We start from the raw sequence: 25,298 nt of genomic DNA on the forward strand, positions 1-25,298 counted from the left end.
GAGGAGCACAACCGTCCCCCTCTTCGCCCACCTTCTCCTTGGCGGCCTTCTCTTGGTCCAGGGAGGGGGTGTACGGCGCCCAGCTCAGCGGCCTCACCGGGGCGGGGGCTGCAGGCTGGCCGGGAGCTGAGGCGAAGCGTGGGGCGGGAGCGTCGAGCATGTTGCCCGGCTGACTGCTGCTGGGGTACATCTGTGTGCTGTACCGCCGAGCAAGCCACTGCAGACACGTTCTCTTACAGCGCACCAAGAAATAGTTATGCTTACCCAACGCACGGGACCTCAGTGTCATTAATTCTTCACTTAATCCCTCATCTGGCTGACGTAATTTCTCTCTCTCTCTCTCTCTCTCTCTCTCCCGTAACCGTGATCCCGCAAGTACCACCACCTCTATTACCAAGCCTCTAGATAACTTAAAAATCCTTAGTTTCAATGCGCGTAGCCTAAGAAACAAATTTGATGAACTGAGATGTCTTGCTTTAACAGAAAATTTTGATATAATTGCTATAACCGAAACATTTATCGACACCACAAATATTGATTTAAGATCCGAATACAACATAGATGGCTACAGACTCTTCAACAAAGATCGTGTAAACCGTAGAGGCGGTGGCGTCGCCCTTTATGTCAAAAGCTATTTGCAACCCACTGACAAAACACCGGGAAACAGAAACGTTGAACATTTGTGCGTGCGAGTAAACATTGCAAAAGTCAATTTAAATATATCTATCACCTACAGACCTCCCGGTCAATCACTCGATGACGACCTTGAAATGTACAGCGTCTTAAGGCAGTCACTTAATAACAACGACTCACTGATATTAGGAGACTTTGACCTCCCCCATATCGACTGGGCGACACTGTCAGGTACAGAAGGCGAGTCACATAGAATGATCGAATTTCTAGAAGAAAATTATCTAAGCCAAATGGTTTCTGAGCCAACTCGACAAAATGATATACTCGACCTTGTTATAACGACCCAAGATAACCTAGTCAGTAATGTCACGGTAGGAGAACACCTCGGTTCTTGCGATCATAAATTAGTGCGCGTCGACATTAGAGCTCAATCATCAGTGACTGAAAATAAAGTAAAGGTGCCCAATTTCAAAAGAGCTAACTTCGTAGAAATCCGACAAAAACTAACAGAAATACAACTAACAGATGACGGCAACGTAGATGAAGCCTGGCTAAACCTTAAAAATCACTTACTCACTCAGCAGAACACATTCGTCCCCTTGTGCGAGAAGCGAATTAACACTAATAAAAGTCCACCGTGGTTTAATAGCGAAATTAAACAATCAGTCAATGAGAGAAAATTGTTTTACAGGTTAAAGAAAGAACAAAGCACGCCCGAAAACATTAGACTTTATAATGATGCCAGGCGACGAGAAAAAAGACTAGTAGGTCAGGCAAAGCGTAGATATGAAGAAAATATTGCAGCCAACTGTAAAAATAATCCGAAATCTTTCTTCAGTTACATAAACAACAGAAAGGCGATCAAAAGTGGTATTGGACCTTTAACAAACAGCGACGGTGCACTAGTGACTGATAGCCAACATATTGCAAACCTCTTAAACAATTACTTTTCCTCGGTGTTTAATACTAACAGTCTTCCTCTCGCTACCAACAACACCAGTACAATTGTAAATCTCGAGCATGCATTGCCTAATTTTGAAATAACAACCGATGAAGTCCTTAAAGCTCTCCATTCACTTAAAACAAATAAAAGTCCCGGACCCGACAAAGTATATCCTATTCTGCTTAAAGAAACAAAGAGCGAAATACTCTCCTCCCTCACTACCCTATTCAATATGTCCTTGCGACAAGGCATCGTCCCTTCGGATTGGAAAAAGGCTAACGTGACACCGATTTTTAAGAAAGGAGACAAAAAAATACCAGGTAACTACCGACCCATTAGTCTAACTTCAATTGTAGGTAAGCTACTCGAGAGCATAATTAGAGACAAAATTGTGAGTTACCTCGAAAGCCACTCATTAATTGGAGATTCACAACATGGCTTCCGTAACAAAAGATCTTGCCTGTCAAACCTACTGACCTTTGATACCGATCTCTTCTCAATTTATGACGTAACCAAATCAGTGGACGTAGTCTATCTTGATTTCCAGAAAGCGTTTGATAAAGTCCCACATCATAAATTACTTTATAAATTAAAGCAAATAGGCATTGACGGTCAAGTAAACCAATGGATCGCGAATTGGTTGAGCAACAGACAACAAAGAGTAGTGATTGACGGATTTAACTCAGAGTGGGCACCGGTCACTAGTGGCGTCCCTCAGGGCTCGGTTCTTGGCCCAGTGCTCTTCATTATTTACATCAACGACGTGGATGTTGGACTCAATAATCGCATTAGTAAATTTGCAGACGACACAAAGATTGGTAACTCGGTTCTCACTGACGAAGGCAGGCAAAGCCTCCAAGAGGATTTGCACAAAATTTCAGCTTGGTCGGATAAATGGGAGATGCCCTTTAACGTAGACAAGTGCCAGGTCCTTCAAGTTGGAACAAAAAATAAGAAGTTCGATTACGAAATACGCGGCGTTAAACTCACAAGTGTTCAATGCGTTAAGGACCTGGGGATTAAAATCGCATCAAACCTCAAATTCTCACATCAGTGCATCGATGCAGCAAATAAAGCGAACAGAATGTTGGGCTTCATTAAAAGAAACTTTTTATTCAAAAATAAAGATGTAATACTTCCGCTCTACAATAGTTTAGTCAGACCCCACTTGGAATATGCGGTACAGTTTTGGTCTCCCCACCATGCAAAGGACATTGCTAAATTAGAAGGTGTTCAGCGTCGGGCAACAAAAATGATCCCTTCCTTGCGCAACAAATCCTACGAAGAAAGGCTTTCCACCCTTAACATGTTCTCTCTTGAGAAACGTCGCCTCCGAGGAAAACTGATCGAATGTTTTAAAATACTTAATGGTTACACGAATGTAGACAGATCAAAACTGTTTATGATCGATGACACTTTGCGAACGAGGAACAATGGCACAAAACTCAAATGTAGACAAGTAAATTCAGACTGCACCAAATTTTTCTTCACCAACGTTGTAGTGCGAGAATGGAATAAGCTCCCACCATCAGTGGTCCATCACGGAAGGGTATGTCCAGGGGCTGAGGAAACGTCCACGTGGAAATGTCCAGGGAAGGGTATGTCCAGGGGCTGAGGAAACGTCCACGTGGAAATGTCCAGGGAAGGGTATGTCCAGGGGCTGAGGGAACGTCCACGTGGAAATGTCCAGGGAAGGGTATGTCCAGGGGCTGAGGGAACGTCCACGGGGAAAATTAATGTTCCGGGGAGAGTATAATAATTTCCAAGGGGAGTGTGTCAGGAATAAACCATGTCCGGGTGTTCAGAGGAGCACAACCGTCCCCCTCTTCGCCCACCTTCTCCTTGGCGGCCTTCTCTTGGTCCAGGGAGGGGGTGTACGGCGCCCAGCTCAGCGGCCTCACCGGGGCGGGGGCTGCAGGCTGGCCGGGAGCTGAGGCGAGGCGTGGGGCGGGAGCGTCGAGCATGTTGCCCGGCTGACTGCTGCTGGGGTACATCTGTGTGCTGTACCGCCGAGCAAGCCACTGCAGACACGTTCTCTTACAGCGCACCAAGAAATAGTTATGCTTACCCAACGCACGGGACCTCAGTGTCATTAATTCTTCACTTAATCCCTCATCTGGCTGACGTAATTTCTCTCTCTCTCTCTCTCTCTCCCGTAACCGTGATCCCGCAAGTACCACCACCTCTATTACCAAGCCTCTAGATAACTTAAAAATCCTTAGTTTCAATGCGCGTAGCCTAAGAAACAAATTTGATGAACTGAGATGTCTTGCTTTAACAGAAAATTTTGACATAATTGCTATAACCGAAACATTTATCGACACCACAAATATTGATTTAAGATCCGAATACAACATAGATGGCTACAGACTCTTCAACAAAGATCGTGTAAACCGTAGAGGCGGTGGCGTCGCCCTTTATGTCAAAAGCTATTTGCAACCCACTGACAAAACACCGGGAAACAGTAACGTTGAACATTTGTGCGTGCGAGTAAACATTGCAAAAGTCAATTTAAATATATCTGTCACCTACAGACCTCCCGGTCAATCACTCGATGACATAAGAACATAAGAACATAAGAACGCAGGAGTCTACAAGAGGCCGGTAGGCCTGTACGAGGCAGCTCCTTTGACCCTAAGCTCCCGTGTATCTAACCCCACCTAATATCGCTGTCCATGAATTTATCTAGTCTATTTTTGAATGTGACAATTGTATTGGCACTCACCACATGACTGCTAAGCCTATTCCACTCATCCACCACCCTGTTAGTAAACCAATTTTTGCCTATGTCCCTGTTGAATCTGAATTTATCCAGTTTAAACCCGTTACTTCGTGTCCTACCCGGTTCTCTTACCAACAAAACCTTATGAATGTCTCCCTTATTAAAGCCCTTCATCCATTTATAAACCTCGATCATGTCTCCACGCACCCTTCGCCTTTCTAGAGAATGCAAGTTTAACTGTTTAAGTCTTCCCTCGTATGGCAAGTTTCTCAACCCCTGAATCATCTTAGTCATCCTCCTCTGCACCGATTCTAACATTTTGATATCCATTCTATAGTAAGGTGACCAGAACTGAACCGCATAGTCAAGATGAGGTCTAACTAATGCTAAATATAGTTTGAGGAAGACTTCGGGGCTTCTGTTGCTTACGCTCCTTGAAATAAATCCCAGTACCCTATTAGCTCGATTTCTAGCTTGAATGCATTGTGCCCTTGGACGGAGATCAGAGCTCACTAAGACCCCTATATCCCTCTCGCACCCAGACCTAATTATGAGCGTGTCATTTAAGCAATAGTTATGTGAGGGGTTGTTCCTACCTACACTCAGAATACTGCACTTCCCTACATTGAACTCCATCTGCCATTTATCCGCCCAGTCATATAATCTGTTGAGTTCACCTTGGAGAATACTAGCGTCCTGATCCGACTCAATTACTCTACCGATCTTGGTATCATCTGCAAATTTACTAACATCACTACTAATTCCTGTATCTAAGTCATTGATATAAATAATAAACAAAAGTGGACCTAATACCGAACCTTGTGGGACCCCACTCGTAACACATCCCCAGTCAGATCTTTTACCATTGATTTGCACTCTTTGCTTCCTATTGCTAAGCCACGCCTTGACCCAGTTCAAAACTTTACCCTCTACTCCGTGAGCCTGTAATTTAAGCAACAGTCGTTGGTGAGGAACTTTGTCAAACGCTTTACTAAAATCAAGATAGATTACATCATAATTTTCATCCTTGAAACCTTGAAATGTACAGCGTCTTAAGGCAGTCACTTAATAACAACGACTCACTGATATTAGGAGACTTTGACCTCCCCCATATCGACTGGGCGACACTGTCAGGTACAGAAGGCGAGTCACATAGAATGATCGAATTTCTAGAAGAAAATTATCTAAGCCAAATGGTTTCTGAGCCAACTTGACAAAATAATATACTCGACCTTGTTATAACGACCCAAGATAACCTAGTCAGTAGTGTCACGGTAGGAGAACACCTCGGTTCTTGCGATCATAAATTAGTGCGCGTCGACATTAGAGCTCAATCATCAGTGACTGAAAATAAAGTAAAGGTGCCCAATTTCAAAAGAGCTAACTTCGTAGAAATCCGACAAAAACTAACAGAAATACAACTATCAGATGACGGCAACGTAGATGAAGCCTGGCTAAACCTTAAAAATCACTTACTCACTCAGCAGAACACATTCGTCCCCTTGTGCGAGAAGCGAATTAACACTAATAAAAGCCCACCGTGGTTTAATAGCGAAATTAAACAATCAGATCACGGTTACGGGTTTGTTTGAAAAAAAATTAATGGCATTCACTGAAGCAACTTTGTTCATGTCGCCGAACAACTTTTCTGAGAAGCGGTGAGGCGTCGTGCTGAGTCCCTCTCGCCACACGCTGCCTGCACATAAACACGGTGCATGGCATTAGGGGAAGGAGGCCACCAGGCGTGTGCACGGCTTGGCGTCTTCTGTTTCCGGGAGGATCGTTTTTTGTGGGTTAACAGACGCCAACCTCTTGCAGGCATGGGTTCTTGCATGTCCCGGGGAGGGCGCCTCTTACCCCAGCACCAGGGGGGAGAGAAAGTGTGCCCCTGCACCGGGAGGGGCACCGTTTCGCAGGTCCCCTGGACTGGGGCACTCTACCCGTAAGTGCTGAACAGTCAGAGGGACCAATCGGTCACCACGGTGTGGCGGGACTCCCCGGGACACGAGGAAGCCCTGCGTGAAGGGGCCGCGGGTGCGGAACTATCTCCCCCCCGTGACCCCTGATGCAGGAGCACCGCCCACCCCTGGCTATGACCTCCCTCATCTTGGTCGTGGGAGTCAGGTCCTGCCTCCTGTGTCGCCACGCCTGTTAGAAGTGGACCGCAGGGGGGTGGGGGTGCACAGCCTACAGGCCCCTGCAAGACGCGGGGATGTGATGGGGCATAAGCAGCGGCGGCTCCAGCCATGCCCGCGCCGCCTCGTCGGCCTCCTCGCCCAGGACCAGAGGCGTGGCCAGGGAGGGACACAGCAAAAGTTCATCGGACGCCTCCTTGTTTTGGCCGGACCATCCAGCTGTAACGTCAAGGATTACTGTGCGGGTGCCGCGCTGATCCTCCAGGAAGGCAGCGCTTCCTGGGAGTCTGAGCAAACAGCAGAGCAACCCACCGGCATGCAGGGAAAAAATGTTCGTATTGCTGAGAGGAGTCCAGAGAGCCCCGCGCTGAAAACCGATGCTGGATGATGAAGGTGACGCCACGGAGCGAGGAAACTGGAAAAAAACGTGCCAAATCCGCCACCAACACCTGACTGGGGGCGTCTGCGAAGAGTGGCCGGGCTGGCAGGGCGTGCCAGGGAGAGCCGTCGAACAGTGCCCTTCGAAGGCCATGCATGCTGCGGGAGGTTAGTGCCATCGAGTGTTAGTGGGCGCGAGGCCGCAGGGACTCACCGACGAGGTCGTGGCCGACGGAGGTGACGGAGATCTGGTGGCCGAGGAGCGTGGAGTTGTCGGTGCGGAGGTCGCCGGCGAGGGAGTTGGGCCAGGAGTAGCTTATGCCGAACTGCAGCATGGCCAGCGACGACAGCAGGATGCTCGCCACCTGCAGGAGGGAGCGTCGGGACACCGCTAAACCCTCGACCTGACCAACACACACACACACACACACACACACACACACACACACACACACACACACACACACACACACACACACACACACACACACACACACACACACACACACACACACACACACACACACACACACACACACACACACACACACACACACACACACACACACACACACTCGTAAATAGACAGACTGACAGATAGACATATAATTAGATAGATAAATTGATGGATAGATAAATAGATAGATAGAGAGAGAGATAGGTTTATGTTCTACTTACACACACACACACACACACACACACACACACACACACACACACACCTGCAGCAGCGTGGGCCTCAGCGCGGCGTCCTGGACTCCATCCTTCTCGAGGTCACACAGTCGGGGACCAGCGTTCGAATCCGCCTGTGTTATTATTGTTATTATTATCATTATCATTATTATTATTATTATTATTATTATTATTATTATTATTATTATTATTATTATTATTATTACTACCTGCCTTCCTACCCACCTAGCTACCTGTATGCCTGCCACAATGCCTGGCTGCTTATCTTTCTGTCTGCCTTGTGTACGGGCGGGCGGCCTTCACTGTGTGCTTTTTCTACTTCTTGGATAAGGAACCGGTCCCATGGGCGTGTGCTGGCTGGGGCGGGCGGGAAGCACAGCCGCCCACACACCAGCAGAACACTTCCCTCGCCAACACACACACACAGAGGGTCGAGCACCGCCACCTGGCACTCCAGGCCGTAGTAATCTTAACGTATCGGCGCCTCAGGCTTGAAAAGCCTCTCGTAGAAGTTTCTGGGATTTCCATGGACAGTTATGTGAGGCTAGAAAAAAGAAAATATGCCCGACTTCTGCACCGTGACCGGGAAATAAATCCATGAATATTCTATTAATCTTCTCCGTGGCCTTGGGAAATTGTCGTAATGGGAGCCAGATACATTTATGAATATATGGACCCTGAACTGTGGCAGCGATAAGTATTGCAGGGGCGTGCCGCGCCACGCTATTTTTAATACCCTCGTGGCTGGCTGCGACCCTTAACACAGTCTTGGCCTGGCCTGGCGACCCTTAACACAGTCTTGGCCTGGCCTGGCGACCCTAAACACAGTCTTGATCTGAATTTGTTTCCAATTATAATAATGTGTTATACTTCCAGATATTTATGAATTTGTCCTCCGCCTCCTCGCTGCTATCCCGGCGGACACGTGTTCTGTACGTGAATATGCTGCTGGTGTGACGTGCCGCACTGGGTGTGTGTGGACACGTGTTCTGTACGTGAATATGCTGCTGGTGTGACGTGCTGCACTGGGTGTGTGTGGACACGTGTTATATACGTGAATATGCTGCTGGTGTGACGTGCCGCACTGGGTGTGTGTGGACACGTGTTATATACGTGAATATGCTGCTGGTGTGACGTGCTGCACTGGGTGTGTGTGGACACGTGTTATATACGTGAATATGCTGCTGGTGTGACGTGCCGCACTGGGTGTGTGTGGACACGTGTTATATACGTGAATATGCTGCTGGTGTGACGTGCCGCACTGGGTGTGTGTGGACACGTGTTATATACGTGAATATGCTGCTGGTGTGACGTGCCGCACTGGGTGTGTGTGGACACGTGTTATATACGTGAATATGCTGCTGGTGTGACGTGCCGCACTGGGTGTGTGTGGACACGTGTTATATACGTGAATATGCTGCTGGTGTGACGTGCCGCACTGGGTGTGTGTGGACACGTGTTATATACGTGAATATGCTGCTGGTGTGACGTGCCGCACTGGGTGTGTGTGGACACGTGTTATATACGTGAATATGCTGCTGGTGTGACGTGCCGCACTGGGTGTGTGTGGACACGTGTTATATACGTGAATATGCTGCTGGTGTGACGTGCCGCACTGGGTGTGTGTGGACACGTATATACGTGAATATGCTGCTGGTGTGACGTGCCGCACTGGATGGGCGCTTTAGTACAACGCTACTTTTGTTAGTGTGTTAATGAGAATCTTCATGCTGTCCTACTGAACTAATACAACGACATTACTGAAAATGTAAATTTGACTTAACTGTCATTTTAAAATCGTCCTTACAGTTTGAGATAATAACTATTATGTTTTTTCCAAGAGCCTCCAGCAACCCTCAGGAACACTCACGACCCTCATTTGGGTCGCGGCCACGGCTTTGGGAACCACTGGCGTAAGACGGTGGCTGAATGGATAGCATGACGGCGCCGCGTTCAGGACGACGCGAGTTCAATCCCCGCCCGGTGCCACCAAGCTGGGATTTTTCAGCCGCCGCCGAGTGGCTTAAAACTACCCACATGATGTCCAGAAGACCACCTATCAACCCGGACTCTAGATTCTTGGATTAAAGATGAGCTCCGGGAGGGCAGCATGAGCCAATGCAAGATGGCGCCACTATAAACACTCGCCTGCGCCAGAACGGGCTGGGCCGACCATCAGGCCCCACCGGGAAGAAGCCATGGGCCGACCATCAGGATCCACCGGGAAGAAGCCTACCGGCGCAATAGGCCATGACGTAAAAAAAAAAAGTGATAGAGAAGTTAAAGGTAAAATGCTATGGTCATGGAGTGAGAATGTCCAGGGGAAATTATGTCCAGGGGGCTGAGGGAATGTCAGGAGGGTATGTCAGGGAGGGTATGTCAGGGAGGGTATGTCCAGGGGCCGAGGAACGTCCCCGGGGAAATGTCAAGGGGAGGGTATGTCCTGGGGGACGAGGGAACGTCCACGGGGAAATGTCCAGGGGAGGGTATGTCCAGGGGGCCGAGGGAACGTCCACGGGGAAATGTCAGGGAGGGTATGTCAGGGCCGAGGGAACGTCCACGGGGAAATGTCCAGGGGAGGGTATGTCCAGGGGGCCGAGGGAATGTCCAGGGGAGGGTATGTCCAGGGGGCCGAGGGAATGTCCAGGGGAAATGTCAGGGAGGGTATGTCCAGGGGCTGAGGAACGTCCACGGGGAAATGTCAGGGAGGGTATGTCCAGGGGCTGAGGAACGTCCACGTGGAAATGTCAGGGAGGGTATGTCCAGGGGCCGAGGAATGTCCAGGGAGAGTATGTCCAGGGGTCTGAGGGAACGTCCAAGGGGAAATGTCCAGGGGAGAGTATGTCCAGGGGTCTGAGGGAACGTCCAAGAGGAAATGTCAGGGGAGGGTATGTCCAGGGCCGAGGAACGTCCACGTGGAAATGTCAGGGAGGGTATGTCCAGGGGCCGAGGAACGTCCACGTGGAAATGTCCAGGGAGGGTATGTCCAGGGGCCGAGGAACGTCCAAGGGGAAATGTCGAGGGGAGAGTATGTCCAGGGCCGAGGAACGTCCACGGGGAAATGTCAGGGAGGGTATGTCCAGGGCTGAGGAACGTCCACGGGGAAATGTCAGGGAGGGTATGTCAGGGGCTGAGGAATGTCCACGGGAAATGTCAGGGAGAGTATGTCCAGGGGCTGAGGGAACGTCCAAGGGGAAATGTCAGGGAGGGTATGTCAGGGCTGAGGAATGTCCACGGGAAATGTCATGGGAAGAGTATGTCCAGGGGGCTGAGGGAACGTCCAAGGGGAAATGTCATGGGGAAAGTATGTCCAGGGGGCTGAGGGAACGTCCAGGGGGAAATGTCCAGGGGAGAGTATGTCCAGGGGTCTGAGGGAACGTCCAAGAGGAAATGTCCAGGAGGGTATGTCCAGGGCCGAGGGAATGTCCACGGGAAATGTCAGGAAGGGTATGTCCAGGGGCCGAGGAACGTCCAAGGGGAAATGTCATGGGGAGAGTATGTCCAGGGGGCGAGGAACGTCCACGGGAAATGTCAGGAGGTATGTCCAGGGCCGAGGGAACGTCCACGGGGAAATGTCCAGGGGAGGGTATGTCCAGGGGGCCGAGGGAATGTCCACGGGGAAATGTCCAGGGGAGGGTATGTCCAGGAGGCTGAGGGAATGTCCACGGGGAAATGTCCAGGGAAGGGTATGTCCAGGGCCGAGGAATGTCCACGGGAAATGTCCATGGAGGGTATGTCCAGGGGCCGAGGAACGTCCAAGGGGAAATGTCCAGGAAGGGTATGTCCAGGGGCCGAGGAACGTCCAAGGGGAAATGTTCAGGAAGGGTATGTCTAGGGGCCGAGGAATGTCCACGGGGAAATGTCCATGGAAGGGTATGTCCAGGGGGCCGAGGGAACGTCCACGGGGAAATGTCAGGAAGGGTATGTCCAGGGGCTGAGGGAACGTCCACGGGGAAATGTCCAGGGAAGGGTATGTCCAGGGGGCCGAGGGAATGTCCACGGGGAAATGTCCAGGGGAGGGTATGTCCAGGGGGCCGAGGGAATGTCCACGGGGAAATGTCCAGGGGAGGGTATGTCCAGGGGGCCGAGGAATGTCCACGGGAAATGTCCAGGGAGGGTATGTCCAGGGGCTGAGGAATGTCCACGGGGAAATGTCCAGGGGAGGGTATGTCCAGGGGGCTGAGGGAATGTCCACGGGGAAATGTCCAGGGGAGGGTATGTCCAGGGGGCTGAGGGAACGTCCACGGGGAAATGTCCATGGGAGGGTATGTCCAGGGGCTGAGGGAATGTCCACGGGGAAATGTCCAGGGGAGGGTATGTCCAGGGGGCTGAGGGAACGTCCACGGGGAAATGTCCATGGGAGGGTATGTCCAGGGGGCTGAGGGAACGTCCACGGGGAAATGTCCAGGGGAGAGTATGTCCAGGGGGCTGAGGGAACGTCCAAGGGGAAATGTCCAGGGGAGAGTATGTCCAGGGGGCTGAGGGAACGTCCAAGGGGAAATGTCCAGGGGAGAGTATGTCCAGAGGGCTGAGGGAACGTCCATGAGGAAATGTCCAGGGGAGAGTATGTCCATGGGGCTGAGTTAACGTCCAAGGGGAAATGTCCAGGGGAGAGTATGTCCAGGGGCCGAGGGAACGGCCACGGGGAAATGTCCAGGGGAGGGTATGTCCAGGGGGCTGAGGGAACGTCCACGGGGAAATGTCCAGGGGAGGGTATGTCCAGGGGGCCGAGGGAATGTCCACGGGGAAATGTCCAGGGGAGGGTATGTCCAGGGGGCTGAGGGAACGTCCACGGGAAATGTCAGGGGAGGTATGTCCAGGGGCCGAGGGAATGTCCACGGGGAAATGTCAGGAGGGTATGTCCAGGGCTGAGGAATGTCCACGGGGAAATGTCAGGGAGGGTATGTCCAGGGGCCGAGGAATGTCCACGGGGAAATGTCTAGGGAGGGTATGTCCAGGGGCTGAGGAATGTCCACGGGGAAATGTCAGGGAGGGTATGTCAGGGGGCCGAGGAATGTCCACGGGGAAATGTCTAGGAGGGTATGTCCAGGGCCGAGGAATGTCACGGGGAAATGTCCAGGGAGGGTATGTCCAGGGGCTGAGGAATGTCCACGGGGAAATGTCCAGTGGAGGGTATGTCCAGGGGGCCGAGGGAATGTCTACGGGGAAATGTCCAGGAGGGTATGTCAGGGGCTGAGGAACGTCCACGGGAAATGTCAGGGAGGGTATGTCTAGGGGCTGAGGGAATGTCCACGGGGAAATGTCAGGGAGGGTATGTCAGGGGCCGAGGAATGTCCACGGGGAAATGTCCAGGGAGGGTATGTCCAGGGGCCGAGGAACGTCCACGGGAAATGTCAGGGGAGGGTATGTCCAGGGGCCGAGGAATGTCCAGGAAATGTCAGGGAGGGTATGTCAGGGGCTGAGGGAATGTCCACGGGAAATGTCAGGAGGGTATGTCCAGGGGCCGAGGAATGTCCACGGGGAAATGTCAGGGAGGGTATGTCCAGGGCTGAGGAATGTCCACGGGAAATGTCAGGGAGGGTATGTCCAGCGGGTCTGAGGGAACGTCCAAGAGGAAATGTCCAGGGGAGAGTATGTCCAGGAGGCTGAGGAATGTCCACGGGAAATGTCCAGGGGAGGGTATGTCCAGGGGGCCGAGGGAATGTCCACGGGGAAATGTCAGGGAGGGTATGTCCAGGGGCTGAGGAACGTCCACGGGAAATGTCTAGGGAGGGTATGTCCAGGGGTCGAGGGAACGTCCACGGGGAAATGTCCAGGGGAGGGTATGTCCAGGGGGCCGAGGGAATGTCCACGGGGAAATGTCCATGGGAGGGTATGTCCAGGGGGCCGAGGGAATGTCCACGGGGAAATGTCGAGGGGAGGTATGTCAGGGGCCGAGGAATGTCCACGGGGAAATGTCCAGGGAGGGTATGTCCAGGGGCTGAGGAATGTCCACGGGGAAATGTCCAGGGGAGGGTATGTCCAGGGGGCCGAGGAAATGTCCACGGGGGCGTATGTCCAGGGGGCCGAGGGAACGTCTACGGGGAAATGTCCAGGGGAGGGTATGTCCAGGGGGCCGAGGGAATGTCCACGGGGAAATGTCTAGGGAGGGTATGTCAGGGGCCGAGGAATGTCCAGGGAAATGTCTAGGGAGGGTATGTCAGGGGCCGAGGAATGTCCACGGGGAAATGTCTAGGGAGGGTATGTCCAGGGGCTGAGGGAATGTCCACGGGAAATGTCAGGGAGGGTATGTCCAGGGGCCGAGGAAAGTCCAAGGGGAAATGTCGCGGGGAGAGTATGTCCTGGGGGCTGAGGGAACGTCCAAGGGGAAATGTCCAGGGAGGGTATGTCAGGGGCCGAGGAACGTCCACGGGGAAATGTTCAGGGAAGGGTATGTCCAGGGGGCCGAGGGAATGTCCACGGGGAAATGTCCAGGGTAGGGTATGTCCAGGGGGCCGAGGGACTGTCAACGGGGAACTGTCCAGGAGGGTATGTCAGGGGCCGAGGAATGTCCACGGGGAAATGTCAGGGAGGTATGTCCAGGGCCGAGGAATGTCCACGGGGAAATTTTCAGGGATGGGTATGTCGAGGGGCCGAGGGAATGTCCACGGGGAAATGTCCAGGGGAGGGTATGTCAGGGGGCCGAGGAACGTCCACGGGGAAATGTCAGGGAGGGTATGTCAGGGGCCGAGGAATGTCACGGGAAATGTCAGGGAGGTATGTCAGGGGCCGAGGGAACGTCCAAGGGGAAATGTCCAGAGGAGCGTATGTCCAGGGGGCCGAGGGACTGTCTACGGGGAAATGTCCATGGGCGGGTATGTCCAGGGGCCGAGGAATGTCCACGGGGAAATGTCAGGGGAGGGTATGTCCAGGGCCGAGGAATGTCCACGGGGAAATGTCAGGGAGGTATGTCCAGGGGCCGAGGAATGTCCACGGGAAATGTCAGGAGGGTATGTCCAGGGGCCGAGGAATGTCCGGGAAATGTCAGGGAGGGTATGTCCAGGGGGCCGAGGGAATGTCCACGGGGAAATGTCCAGGGGAGGGTATGTCCAGGGGGCCGAGGGAATGTCCACGGGGAAATGTCCATGGGAGGGTATGTCCAGGGCCGAGGAACGTCCACGGGGAAATGTCAGGGAGGGTATGTCCAGGGGGCCGAGGGAACGTCCACGGGAAATGTCCAGGGAGGTATGTCCAGGGCCGAGGAATGTCCACGGGGAAATGTCAGGAGGGTATGTCCAGGGGCCGAGGAACGTCCACGGGGAAATGTCAGGGAGGGTATGTCAGGGGCCGAGGAATGTCCACGGGGAAATGTCAGGGAGGGTATGTCCAGGGGGCCGAGGGAATGTCCACGGGGAAATGTCCAGGGGAGGGTATGTCCAGGGGGCCGAGGGAACGTCCACGGGGAAATGTCCAGGGAAGGTATGTCCAGAGGGCTGAGGGAACGTCCACGGGAAATGTCAGGGAGGGTATGTCAGGGGCCGAGGAACGTCCACGGGAAATGTCAGGGAGGGTATGTCCAGGGCCGAGGAACGTCCACGGGGAAATGTCAGGGAGGGTATGTCCAGGGGCCGAGGAATGTCCACGGGAAATGTCAGGGAGGGTATGTCCAGGGGGCCGAGGGAACGTCCACGGGGAAATGTCCATGGGAGGGTATGTCCAGGGGGCCGAGGGAACGTCCACGGGGAAATGTCCAGGGGAGGGTATGTCCAGGGGGCCGAGGGAACGTCCACGGGGAAATGTCTAGGAGGGTATGTCCAGGGGCCGAGGAACGTCCACGGGAAATGTCAGGGAGGGTATGTCAGGGCCGAGGGAACGTCCACGGGGAAATGTCCAGGGGAGGGTATGTCAGGGGCCGAGGAATGTCCACGGGGAAATGTCAGGGGAGGTATGTCCAGGGGCTGAGGGAATGTCCACGGGGAAATGTCTAGGGAGGTATGTCAGGGGCCGAGGAACGTCCACGGGGAAATGTCCAGGGAAGGGTATGTCCAGGGGCCGAGGGAACGTCCACGGGGAAATGTCCAGGGGAGGGTATGTCCAGGGGGCTGAGGGAACGTCCACGGGGAAATGTCCAGGGGAGGGTATGTCCAGGGGGCCGAGGGAACGTCCACGGGGAAATGTCCAGGGAAGGGTATGTCCACGGGGAAATGTCCAGGGAGGTATGTCAGGGGCCGAGGAACGTCCAAGAGGAAATGTCCAGGGGAGAGTATGTCCAGGGGGCTGAGGGAACGTCCAAGGGGAAATGTCCAGGGGAGAGTATGTCCAGGGGGCTGAGGGAACGTCCAAGGGGAAATGTCCAGGGGAGAGTATGTCCAGGGGGCTGAGGGAACGTCCACGGGGAAATGTCCAGGGGAGGGTATGTCCAGGGGGCCGAGGGAACGTCCACGGGGAAATGTCCAGGGGAGGGTATGTCCAGGGGGCCGAGGGAACGTCCACGGGGAAATGTCCAGGGAAGGGTATGTCCAGGGGCTGAGGGAACGTCCACGGGGAAATGTCAGGAAGGGTATGTCCAGGGGCTGAGGAACGTCCACGGGAAATGTCCAGGGAAGGGTATGTCCAGGGGCTGAGGGAACGTCCACGGGGAAATGTCCAGGGAAGGGTATGTCCAGGGTGATGAGGGAACTTCAACGTGGAAATGTCCAGGTGAGGGTATGTCCAGGGGCTGAGGAACGTCCACGGGAAATGTCCAGGGGAGGGTATGTCCAGGAGGCTGAGGGAATGTCCACGGGGAAATGTCCAGGGAAGGGTATGTCCAGGGCTGAGGAACGTCCACGGGAAATGTCAGGAAGGGTATGTCCAGGGGGCTGAGGGAACGTCCAAGAGGAAATGTCCAGGGGAGAGTATGTCCAAGGGGCTGAGGGAACGTCCAAGAGGAAATATCCAGGAGAGAGTATGTCCAGGGATCTGAGGGAACATCCAGGGGGAAATGTCCCGGGGAGAGTATGTCCAGGGGTCTGAGGGAACGTCCAAGGGGAAATGTCCAGGGAAGGGTATGTCCAGGGGCTGAGGGAACGTCCACGTGGAAATGTCCAGGGAAGGGTATGTCCAGGGGCTGAGGGAACGTCCACGTGGAAATGTCCAGGGAAGGGTATGTCCAGGGGCTGAGGGAACGTCCACGGGGAAAATTAATGTTCCGGGGAGAGTATAATAATTTCCAAGGGGAGTGTGTCAGGAATAAACCATGTCCGGGTGTTCAGAGGAGCACAACCGTCCCCCTCTTCGCCCACCTTCTCCTTGGCGGCCTTCTCTTGGTCCAGGGAGGGGGTGTACGGCGCCCAGCTCAGCGGCCTCACCGGGGCGGGGGCTGCAGGCTGGCCGGGAGCTGAGGCGAGGCGTGGGGCGGGGGCGTCGAGCATGTTGCCCGGCCGAATGCTGCTGGGGTAAGTCTGTGTGCTGTACCGCCGAGCAAGCCACCATAGACACGTTCTCTTACAGCGCACCAAGAAATAGTTATGCTTACCCAACGCACGGGACCTCAGTGTCATTAATTCTTCACTTAATCCCTCATCTGGCTGACGTAATTTCTCTCTCTCTCTCTCTCTCTCTCTCTCTCTCTCTCTCTCTCTCTCTCTCTCTCTCTCTCTCTCTCTCTCTCTCTCTCTCTCTCTCTCTCTCTCTCTCTCTCTCTCTCTCTCTCTCTCTCTCTCTATCTACCACTCTATCTATCTAAATATCTGCGTATCTATCTACCTTCCTATGAACTCACCCAGCGGGACTCCTCTTGGCCCTGCCCTCCACGGCGTCCCGTCCCCTTCGGTCAGTGCCAGCGGTGCATGCAAACGGTGCCTCGTAGATAGATAGGTAGATAGATAGATATGAAGACAGCTGAGCAGATTGATTGATAGATGGCTAAACAGATTTATAGATAGATTGATAAATAGTTAGATATATATAGATAGATAGACCAACTGACAGATAGATAAATTGGTATATTCTTTTATTTGGGGTCTCACAGATAGATGGACAGGTATAGAGGTTTGACGCAGGTTGATGAGTGATTCAGTAGATAGAAAAATTTCCTCCTTGTGTTGCTGTTGTTTATTCCTTTGTGCTTACCCCCCCACCCCCCCCAACCCCGCCGCCTCAGCCAATGTCGCGCTTGCTGGTCTCCCTGATGCAGCAGAGCGTGTGCACCGTGGCGGCCATGGCGCTGAGAGCGAAGAACCAGTAGATGCCGGCGATGGTGAGGCTGTCCAGGAGGACGCCGTACAGCTGCAGCATGACTGTGGTGCACACGTCCATCCACACCAGGCACAGCCCGCAGCCCTGGGGGGGAGAGAGAGAGAGAGAGAGAGAGAGAGAGAGAGAGAGAGAGAGAGAGAGAGAGAGAGGAGAGCATTATGTCATCATGATCACCATCAGGAAGGAAGATAGCCGCGCTGGGTGTGACATGGCAGCGAACAGAAAAAGTTGTAGATAATCTAGTGACGATTTGGACTGAAAAGTCCACTTGAGCAGCCACACCACGCGTCGACCTGATAGCAGATGGACAAGCAAACTAACAGAACAGGATTGCTAGGAGTCAGGTCAGACAAGAGGAGAGATGAGCCTTTGCCGGGGCGTCGCGGAGCCACAAACATCAGCCAAGGAGAAGAAGGACACTGACTGGAAACACCTTTGTCGCGGAGGTGACGAACAGTGACTCCTGACGCTGCTGACTTACTGACGGGGAGATGCGTGCCTTACCTCGGCCCTGATGTTGGTCGGGAAGTACTCGACCGCCAGCACCAAAGGAATGTTGGCGATGCCCAGGCCGGCCCCGAAGGCGACGGCCAGGAAGCAGAGCAGCGGCAGCAGCCGCTCCGCGTCACCGGTGTCACTGCAAAGACATGCACACACACGTCACGCCTCAGTGTTGCCCATGCAGCGGGGCGGAGGGCCAGTGGACTATGCCTCAAACATCGCTCAAGAAACTGACTTTCACATGACTATACAGGCGCGGTATTTCTCCTGCCAGCGCTCCTCACCTCAGCCCGGCGATGTAGGGAACAGTCGTGTTGCCGGCGAGGTAGGAGACCGTCGTGTTGACGTCCAGCGGAGACAAGAGCTCGATGTCCAGCCCGGGCACAGCGCTCGCCGGGAAGGAGTAGCAGTAGCAGCCCAGCACGGTGTTGCCCGCCAGCATGACGGCGAGGGACACCAGCATGGACCGGCGGCGGCCCAGGCGGTCCACCGTCATGGTGAGGCAGAGCCCCCCGAGCACGTAGGCCGAGTTGACGATGAGAGTGCCCAGCGTGTGGTCCAGGGCGACGCCGGTGGCCAGCAGCATGCGTGTGCAGTGCACGGTGATCATCTCGCAGCCACACATGCTCCGAAACGTAATCAGCAGCAGCAGCGCCGCCACGCTCCTCAGCACGTCCCGCTTGAGCAGCGCCGCGAACCCCGAGGCTCCGTCGCTGCGCTGGTTGCGGTGCCTCAGGAGGGCCAGCTCCGCGTCCACGTCCGCCCCGGGGCCTCGGAATCGCCGGAGGACTCGGCGGGCCTCTTCTTCCCTGCCCTGCACGGCGAGGAATTTGGGGCTCTCGGGCACGGCTAGCATGGCGCCGCCGTACACCAGCGCCAGCACGGCGAGGCTGCCGGCGATGACGTACCAGGACACCTTGATGGCCATCGCGACCACCAGCACGAAGCCGCTCAGCTTTGCCATCTCCATGAAGGTGCACGCCGTGCCGCGGATGCTGGCGTTGGAGATCTCCGCCACGTAGATCTTGGAGGCCTGCACCATCATCCCGAGGCTCAGGCCGGTGACGAACCTGCGGGGCGGCGAGGCGTTACTGCATGCAGGCAGGGGCTGTTAGGAGTTAGTTATTTCTAAGGGACTGTTATTAAGTTTCCAGGTACACGCATAACGCTGCGTCAGGACGGAGCTATTCAACTTGTAGATACAATATACTAGTGGTGCTGAAGGCGTTAACACGCCCAGCTACACATCCGCGGGCCTCGGCTTGAATCCCGGCCCGGGCAGGCAGGGCGCTTCCCACCCGGCTGTTCAACCTCCCTTTCGGGCTGGTCGAGGAATGGGTACCTGGGGAACCTGAGAAAGGTTAAGTGTGGTAACCCGGATGTCACGCTGACCCTGGGTCCCGGGGTGGGGGGTTACTTCCCGCCACAGACTCAAGGTCCCGTTCCAACCTCACTGAGTTCCCTTTATTTTTAGGGACCCTAAGATATTTGTTACTTAGAAAACGGTTCATCCGCTTAATATATGTAAATCTTTCCGTCAGTGGATTTTCATGAGCAGCCTTTACCAGCACTATTTGCATTCTGTACTCAAGCGGCAGCGGCGCACGCCACCCCCCCCGACACATATCCCGGCGTCTGACCCCGGAAGACCAGTGATCTGACTCCTCAACTTCGACTTCCGATCCCGACAATGGCTGCACTACCCTTAAGAGACCCGGCGGCGCGTTGCGTGACTCACCTGCCGATAAAGATGAGGATGTCGTTGTCGGCGAAGGCGATTAGTGCCCAGCCGAGGAAGGTGGGCAGGGTCGGGGCGATCATACAGATGCGGCGGCCGAACCTCCCCACCAGCCAGCTCGACGGGAAGGCGCCCAGCCCGGCGCCCGCGAACAACAGGCTGCCTGCGGGGACGACGAGCCGCTATAGCGCTGGCCCTCAGCGGGCGATGGACGGCTCATGGCAGCAGTTACGAGAGAGAGAGAGAGAGAGAGAGAGAGAGAGAGAGAGAGAGAGAGAGAGAGAGAGAGAGAGAGAGAGAGAGAGAGAGAGAGAGAGAGAGAGAGAGAGAGAGAGAGATTTACATAGATTTACATAGAAAATCAGACCACACAGACCCCATGGTCCAGACTTGGTGGTCTGTCCTTAAACCTAAGTGATTTTACATTAATCAGAAGACTCCAAAACGTTGCATTTCTACTCTAGTTGATATTAAGTTGAAGGAAGTGACGGTCGAGCTTATTTTTGAAGGAGTCAATCGTGTTACACAGGACCACTGATGGTGGAAGCTTATTCCATTCTCGCACTACAACGTTGGTGAAGAAAAATTTGGTGCAATCTGAATTTACTTGTCTACATCTGAGTTTTACGCCATTGTTCCTCGTGCGCAGACTGTCATCGATCATAAACAATGTTGATCTGTCTACATTCGTGAAACCATTAAGTATTTTAAAACATTCGATCAATTTGCCTCAGGCGACGTTTCTCAAGAGAGAACATGTTAAGGATAGAAAGCCTTTCTTCGTAGGATTTGTTGCGCAAGGAAGGGATCATTTTCGTTGCCCGACGCTGAACACCTTCTAATTTAGCAATATCCTTTGCATGGTGGGGGGACAAAAACTGTACCGCATATTCCAAGTGGGGTCTGACTAAACTGTTGTAGAGCGTATTACATCTTTATTCTTGAATACAAAGTTTCTTTTGAAGCCCAACATTCTGTTCGCTTTATTTGCTGCATCGATGCATTGCTGTGAGAATTTGAGGTTTGACGCGATTTTGACCCCCAAGTCTTTGACGCATTGAACGCTTTTGAGTTTAACGCCGCGCATTTCGTATTCGAACTTCTTATTCCTCGTTCCAACTTGAAGGACCTGGCACTTGTCTACGTTAAAGGGCATCTCCCATCTATCCGACCAAGCTGAAATTTTGTGCAAATCCTCTTGGAGGCTTTGCCTGTCTTCGTCAGTGAGAACCGAGTTACCAATCTTTGTGTCGTCTGCAAATTTACTAATGCGGTTATTGAGTCCAACATCCACGTCGTTGATGTAAATAATGAAGAGCACTGGGCCAAGGACCGAGCCCTGAGGGACGCCACTAGTGACAGGCGCCCACTCTGAGTTAAATCCGTCAATCACTACTCTTTGTTGTCTGTTGCTCAACCAATTCGCGATCCATTGGTTTACTTGACCGTCAATACCTATTTGCTTTAATTTGTAAAGTAACTTATGATGCGGGACTTTATCAAACGCTTTCTGGAAATCAAGATAGACTACGTCCAGTGATTTGGTTACGTCATAAACAGTGAAGAGGTCGTTATAAAAGGTTAATAGGTTTGATAGGCAGGATCTTTTGTTTCGGAAGCCATGTTGTGAGTCCCCAATCAATGAGTGGCTTTCAAGGTAACTCACAATTTTGTCTCTAATTATGCCCTCAAGTAGCTTACCTACAACCGAAGTTAGACTAATGGGCCTGTAATTACCTGGTACTTTTTTGTCTCCTTTCTTGAAAATCGGTGTCACGTTAGCCTTTTTCCAATCTGAGAGAGAGAGAGAGAGAGAGAGAGAGAGAGAGAGAGAGAGAGAGAGAGAGAGAGAGAGAGAGAGAGAGAGAGAGAGAGAGAGAGAGAGAGAGAGAGAGAGAGAGAGAGAGAGAGAGAGAGAGAGAGAGAGAGAGAGAGAGAGAGAGAGAGAGAGAGAGAGAGAGAGAGAGAGAGAGAGAGAGAGAGAGAGAGAGAGAGAGAGAGAGAGAGAGAGAGAGAGAGAGAGAGAGAGAGAGAGAGAGAGAGAGGCTTGGCGTCTTCTGTCTCCGGGAGGATCGTTTTTTGTGGGCGCGAGCTGCGCGGACTCACTCGACGAGGTCGGCCGCCGCTGGAGGTGACGGAGATCTGCCGGGCCGAGCGTGGAGTTACCGGTGCGGAGGTCGCCGGCGAGGGAGTTGGGCCAGGAGTAGCTTATGCCGAACTGCAGCATGGCCAGCGACGACAGCAGGATGCTCGCCACCTGCAGGAGGGAGCGTCGGGACACCGCTAAACCCTCGACCTGACCCACACACACACACACACACACACACACACACACTCGTAAATGGACAGACAGACAGAGAGACATATACATACATACATACATAAACAGACAGACAGACAAAGAGACATATACATACATACATACAGACAGACAGACAGAGCAACATACATACATACATACATACAAAAACAGACAGAAAGACAGAGAGACATATACATACATACATACATACAGACAGACAGAGCAACATATACATACATACATACATACAGAAACAGACAGACAGACAGAGAGACATATACATACATACATACAGAAACAGACAGACAGACAGAGAGACATATACATACATACATACATAAACAGACAGACAGAGAGACATATACATACATACATACAGAAACAGACAGACAGACAGAGAGACATATACATACATACATACATAAACAGACAGACAGAGAGACATATACATACATACATACATACATACATACATACATACATACAGAAACAGACAGACAGACAGAGAGACATATACATACATACATACATAAACAGACAGACAGAGAGACATATACATACATACATACATACATACATACATACAGAAACAGACAGACAGACAGAGGGACATATACATACATACATACATAAACAGACAGACAGACAGAGAGACATATACATACATACATACATAAACAGACAGACAGACAGAGCGACACATACATACATACATACATACATACATAAACAGACAGACAGACAGAGAGACATATACATACATACATACATAAACAGACAGACAGACAGAGAGACATATACATACATACATACATACATACATACATAAACAGACAGACAGAGAGACATATACATACATACATACATAAACAGACAGACAGACAGAGAGACATATACATACATACATACATACAGAAACAGACAGACAGACAGAGAGACATATACATACATACATACATAAACAGACAGACAGAGAGACATATACATACATACATACATACATAAACAGACAGACAGAGAGACATATACATACATACATACATAAACAGACAGACAGAGAGACATATACATACATACATACATACATAAACAGACAGACAGAGAGACATATACATACATACATACATAAACAGACAGACAGAGAGACATATACATACATACATACATAAACAGACAGACAGAGAGACATATACATACATACATACATAAACAGACAGACAGAGAGACATATACATACATACATACATAAACAGACAGACAGAGAGACATATACATACATACATACATAAACAGACAGACAGAGAGACATATACATACATACATACATAAACAGACAGACAGAGAGACATATACATACATACATACATACATACATAAACAGACAGACAGAGAGACATATACATACATACATACATAAACAGACAGACAGAGAGACATATACATACATACATACATAAACAGACAGACAGAGAGACATATACATACATACATACATACATAAACAGACAGACAGAGAGACATATACATACATACATACATACATAAACAGACAGACAGAGAGACATATACATACATACAGACAGACAGACAGACAGACAGACAGAGCAACATATACATACATACATACATACATACATACATACATACATAAACAGACAGACAGAGAGAGATATACATACATACATACATACATACATACATACATACATAAACAGACAGACAGACAGAGCGACATATACATACATACATACATACATACATACATACACAGACAGAAAGACAGAGAGAGATATACATACATACATACATACATAAACAGACAGACAGAGAGACACATACATACATACATACATACATACATACATACATACATACATACAGACAGACAGACAGAGCAACACATACATACATACATACATACATACATACATACATACATACATAAACAGACAGACAGACAGAGAGACACATACATACATACATACATACATAAACAGACAGACAGACAGAGAGACATATACATACATACATACATACATACATAAACAGACAGACAGACAGAGACAAACATACATACATAAACAGACAGACAGAGAAACATATACATACATACATACATAAACAGACAGACAGAGAGACATATACATACATACATACATACATAAACAGACAGACAGAGAGACATATACATACATACATACATAAACAGACAGACAGAGAGACATATACATACATACATACATACATAAACAGACAGACAGAGAGACATATACATACATACATACATACATAAACAGACAGACAGAGAGACATATACATACATACATACATAAACAGACAGACAGAGAGACATATATATACATACATACATAAACAGACAGACAGAGAGACATATACATACATACATACATACATAAACAGACAGACAGAGACATATACATACATACATACATAACATATACATACAAACAGACAGACAGACAGACAGACAGACAGAGCAACATATACATACATACATACATACATACATACATACATACATACATAAACAGACAGACAGACAGAGAGACAGATACATACATACATACATACATAAACAGACAGACAGACAGAGAGACATATACATACATACATACATACATAAACAGACAGACAGACAGAGAGACATATACATACATACATACATACATAAGCAGACAGACAGACAGAGAGACACATACATACATACATACATACATACAGACAGACAGACAGACAGAGCAACATATACATACATACATACATACATACATACATACATACATACATACATACATACATAAACAGACAGACAGACAGAGAGACATATACATACATACATACATACAAAGACAGACAGACAGACAGAAACATACATACATACATAAACAGACAGACAGAGAGACATATACATACATACATACATACATAAACAGACAGACAGAGAGACATATACATACATACATACATAAACAGACAGACAGAGAGACATATACATACATACATACATAAACAGACAGACAGAGAGACATATACATACATACATACATACATAA

General features: G+C 50.8%; 2 protein-coding genes and 2 long non-coding RNA genes across 4 annotated transcripts in view; 1 reads left to right on the plus strand and 3 right to left on the minus strand.

Annotated features, from left to right (window-relative positions):
- LOC126988163 (uncharacterized) overlaps window positions 1–6,831 on the minus strand; it is a 10,423-nt gene extending 3,592 nt beyond the window's left edge. Inside the window, exon 1 of the long non-coding RNA XR_007741678.1 lies at window positions 3,296–6,831. This is a non-coding gene — a long non-coding RNA (uncharacterized LOC126988163). The remainder of the gene's footprint in view (window positions 1–3,295) is intronic.
- Window positions 1–18,267, plus strand: part of LOC126988164 (uncharacterized) — a 26,100-nt gene extending 7,833 nt beyond the window's left edge. The window contains exon 2 of the long non-coding RNA XR_007741679.1: window positions 18,028–18,267. This is a non-coding gene — a long non-coding RNA (uncharacterized LOC126988164). The remainder of the gene's footprint in view (window positions 1–18,027) is intronic.
- LOC126988162 (uncharacterized) overlaps window positions 1–25,298 on the minus strand; it is a 37,235-nt gene that overhangs the window by 5,835 nt on the left and 6,102 nt on the right. Inside the window, exon 3 of the mRNA XM_050846028.1 lies at window positions 7,026–7,176. Coding sequence (XP_050701985.1) covers window positions 7,026–7,176 — 151 coding nt within the window. The remainder of the gene's footprint in view (window positions 1–7,025; window positions 7,177–25,298) is intronic.
- LOC126988159 (solute carrier family 2, facilitated glucose transporter member 6-like) lies at window positions 17,582–20,126 on the minus strand. Its single transcript, XM_050846025.1, has 4 exons — window positions 19,923–20,126; window positions 18,469–19,254; window positions 18,188–18,320; window positions 17,582–17,767 (listed from the first exon to the last, which is right to left on the minus strand). The coding sequence occupies exons 1-4, from the start codon at window positions 20,003–20,005 to the stop codon at window positions 17,585–17,587; spliced, it is 1,185 nt and encodes a 394-aa protein (XP_050701982.1). The 5' UTR covers window positions 20,006–20,126; the 3' UTR covers window positions 17,582–17,584.

The sequence above is a fragment of the Eriocheir sinensis genome, chromosome 68 (assembly GCF_024679095.1).
Source record: "Eriocheir sinensis breed Jianghai 21 chromosome 68, ASM2467909v1, whole genome shotgun sequence".
Classification (NCBI taxonomy): domain Eukaryota; kingdom Metazoa; phylum Arthropoda; class Malacostraca; order Decapoda; family Varunidae; genus Eriocheir; species Eriocheir sinensis.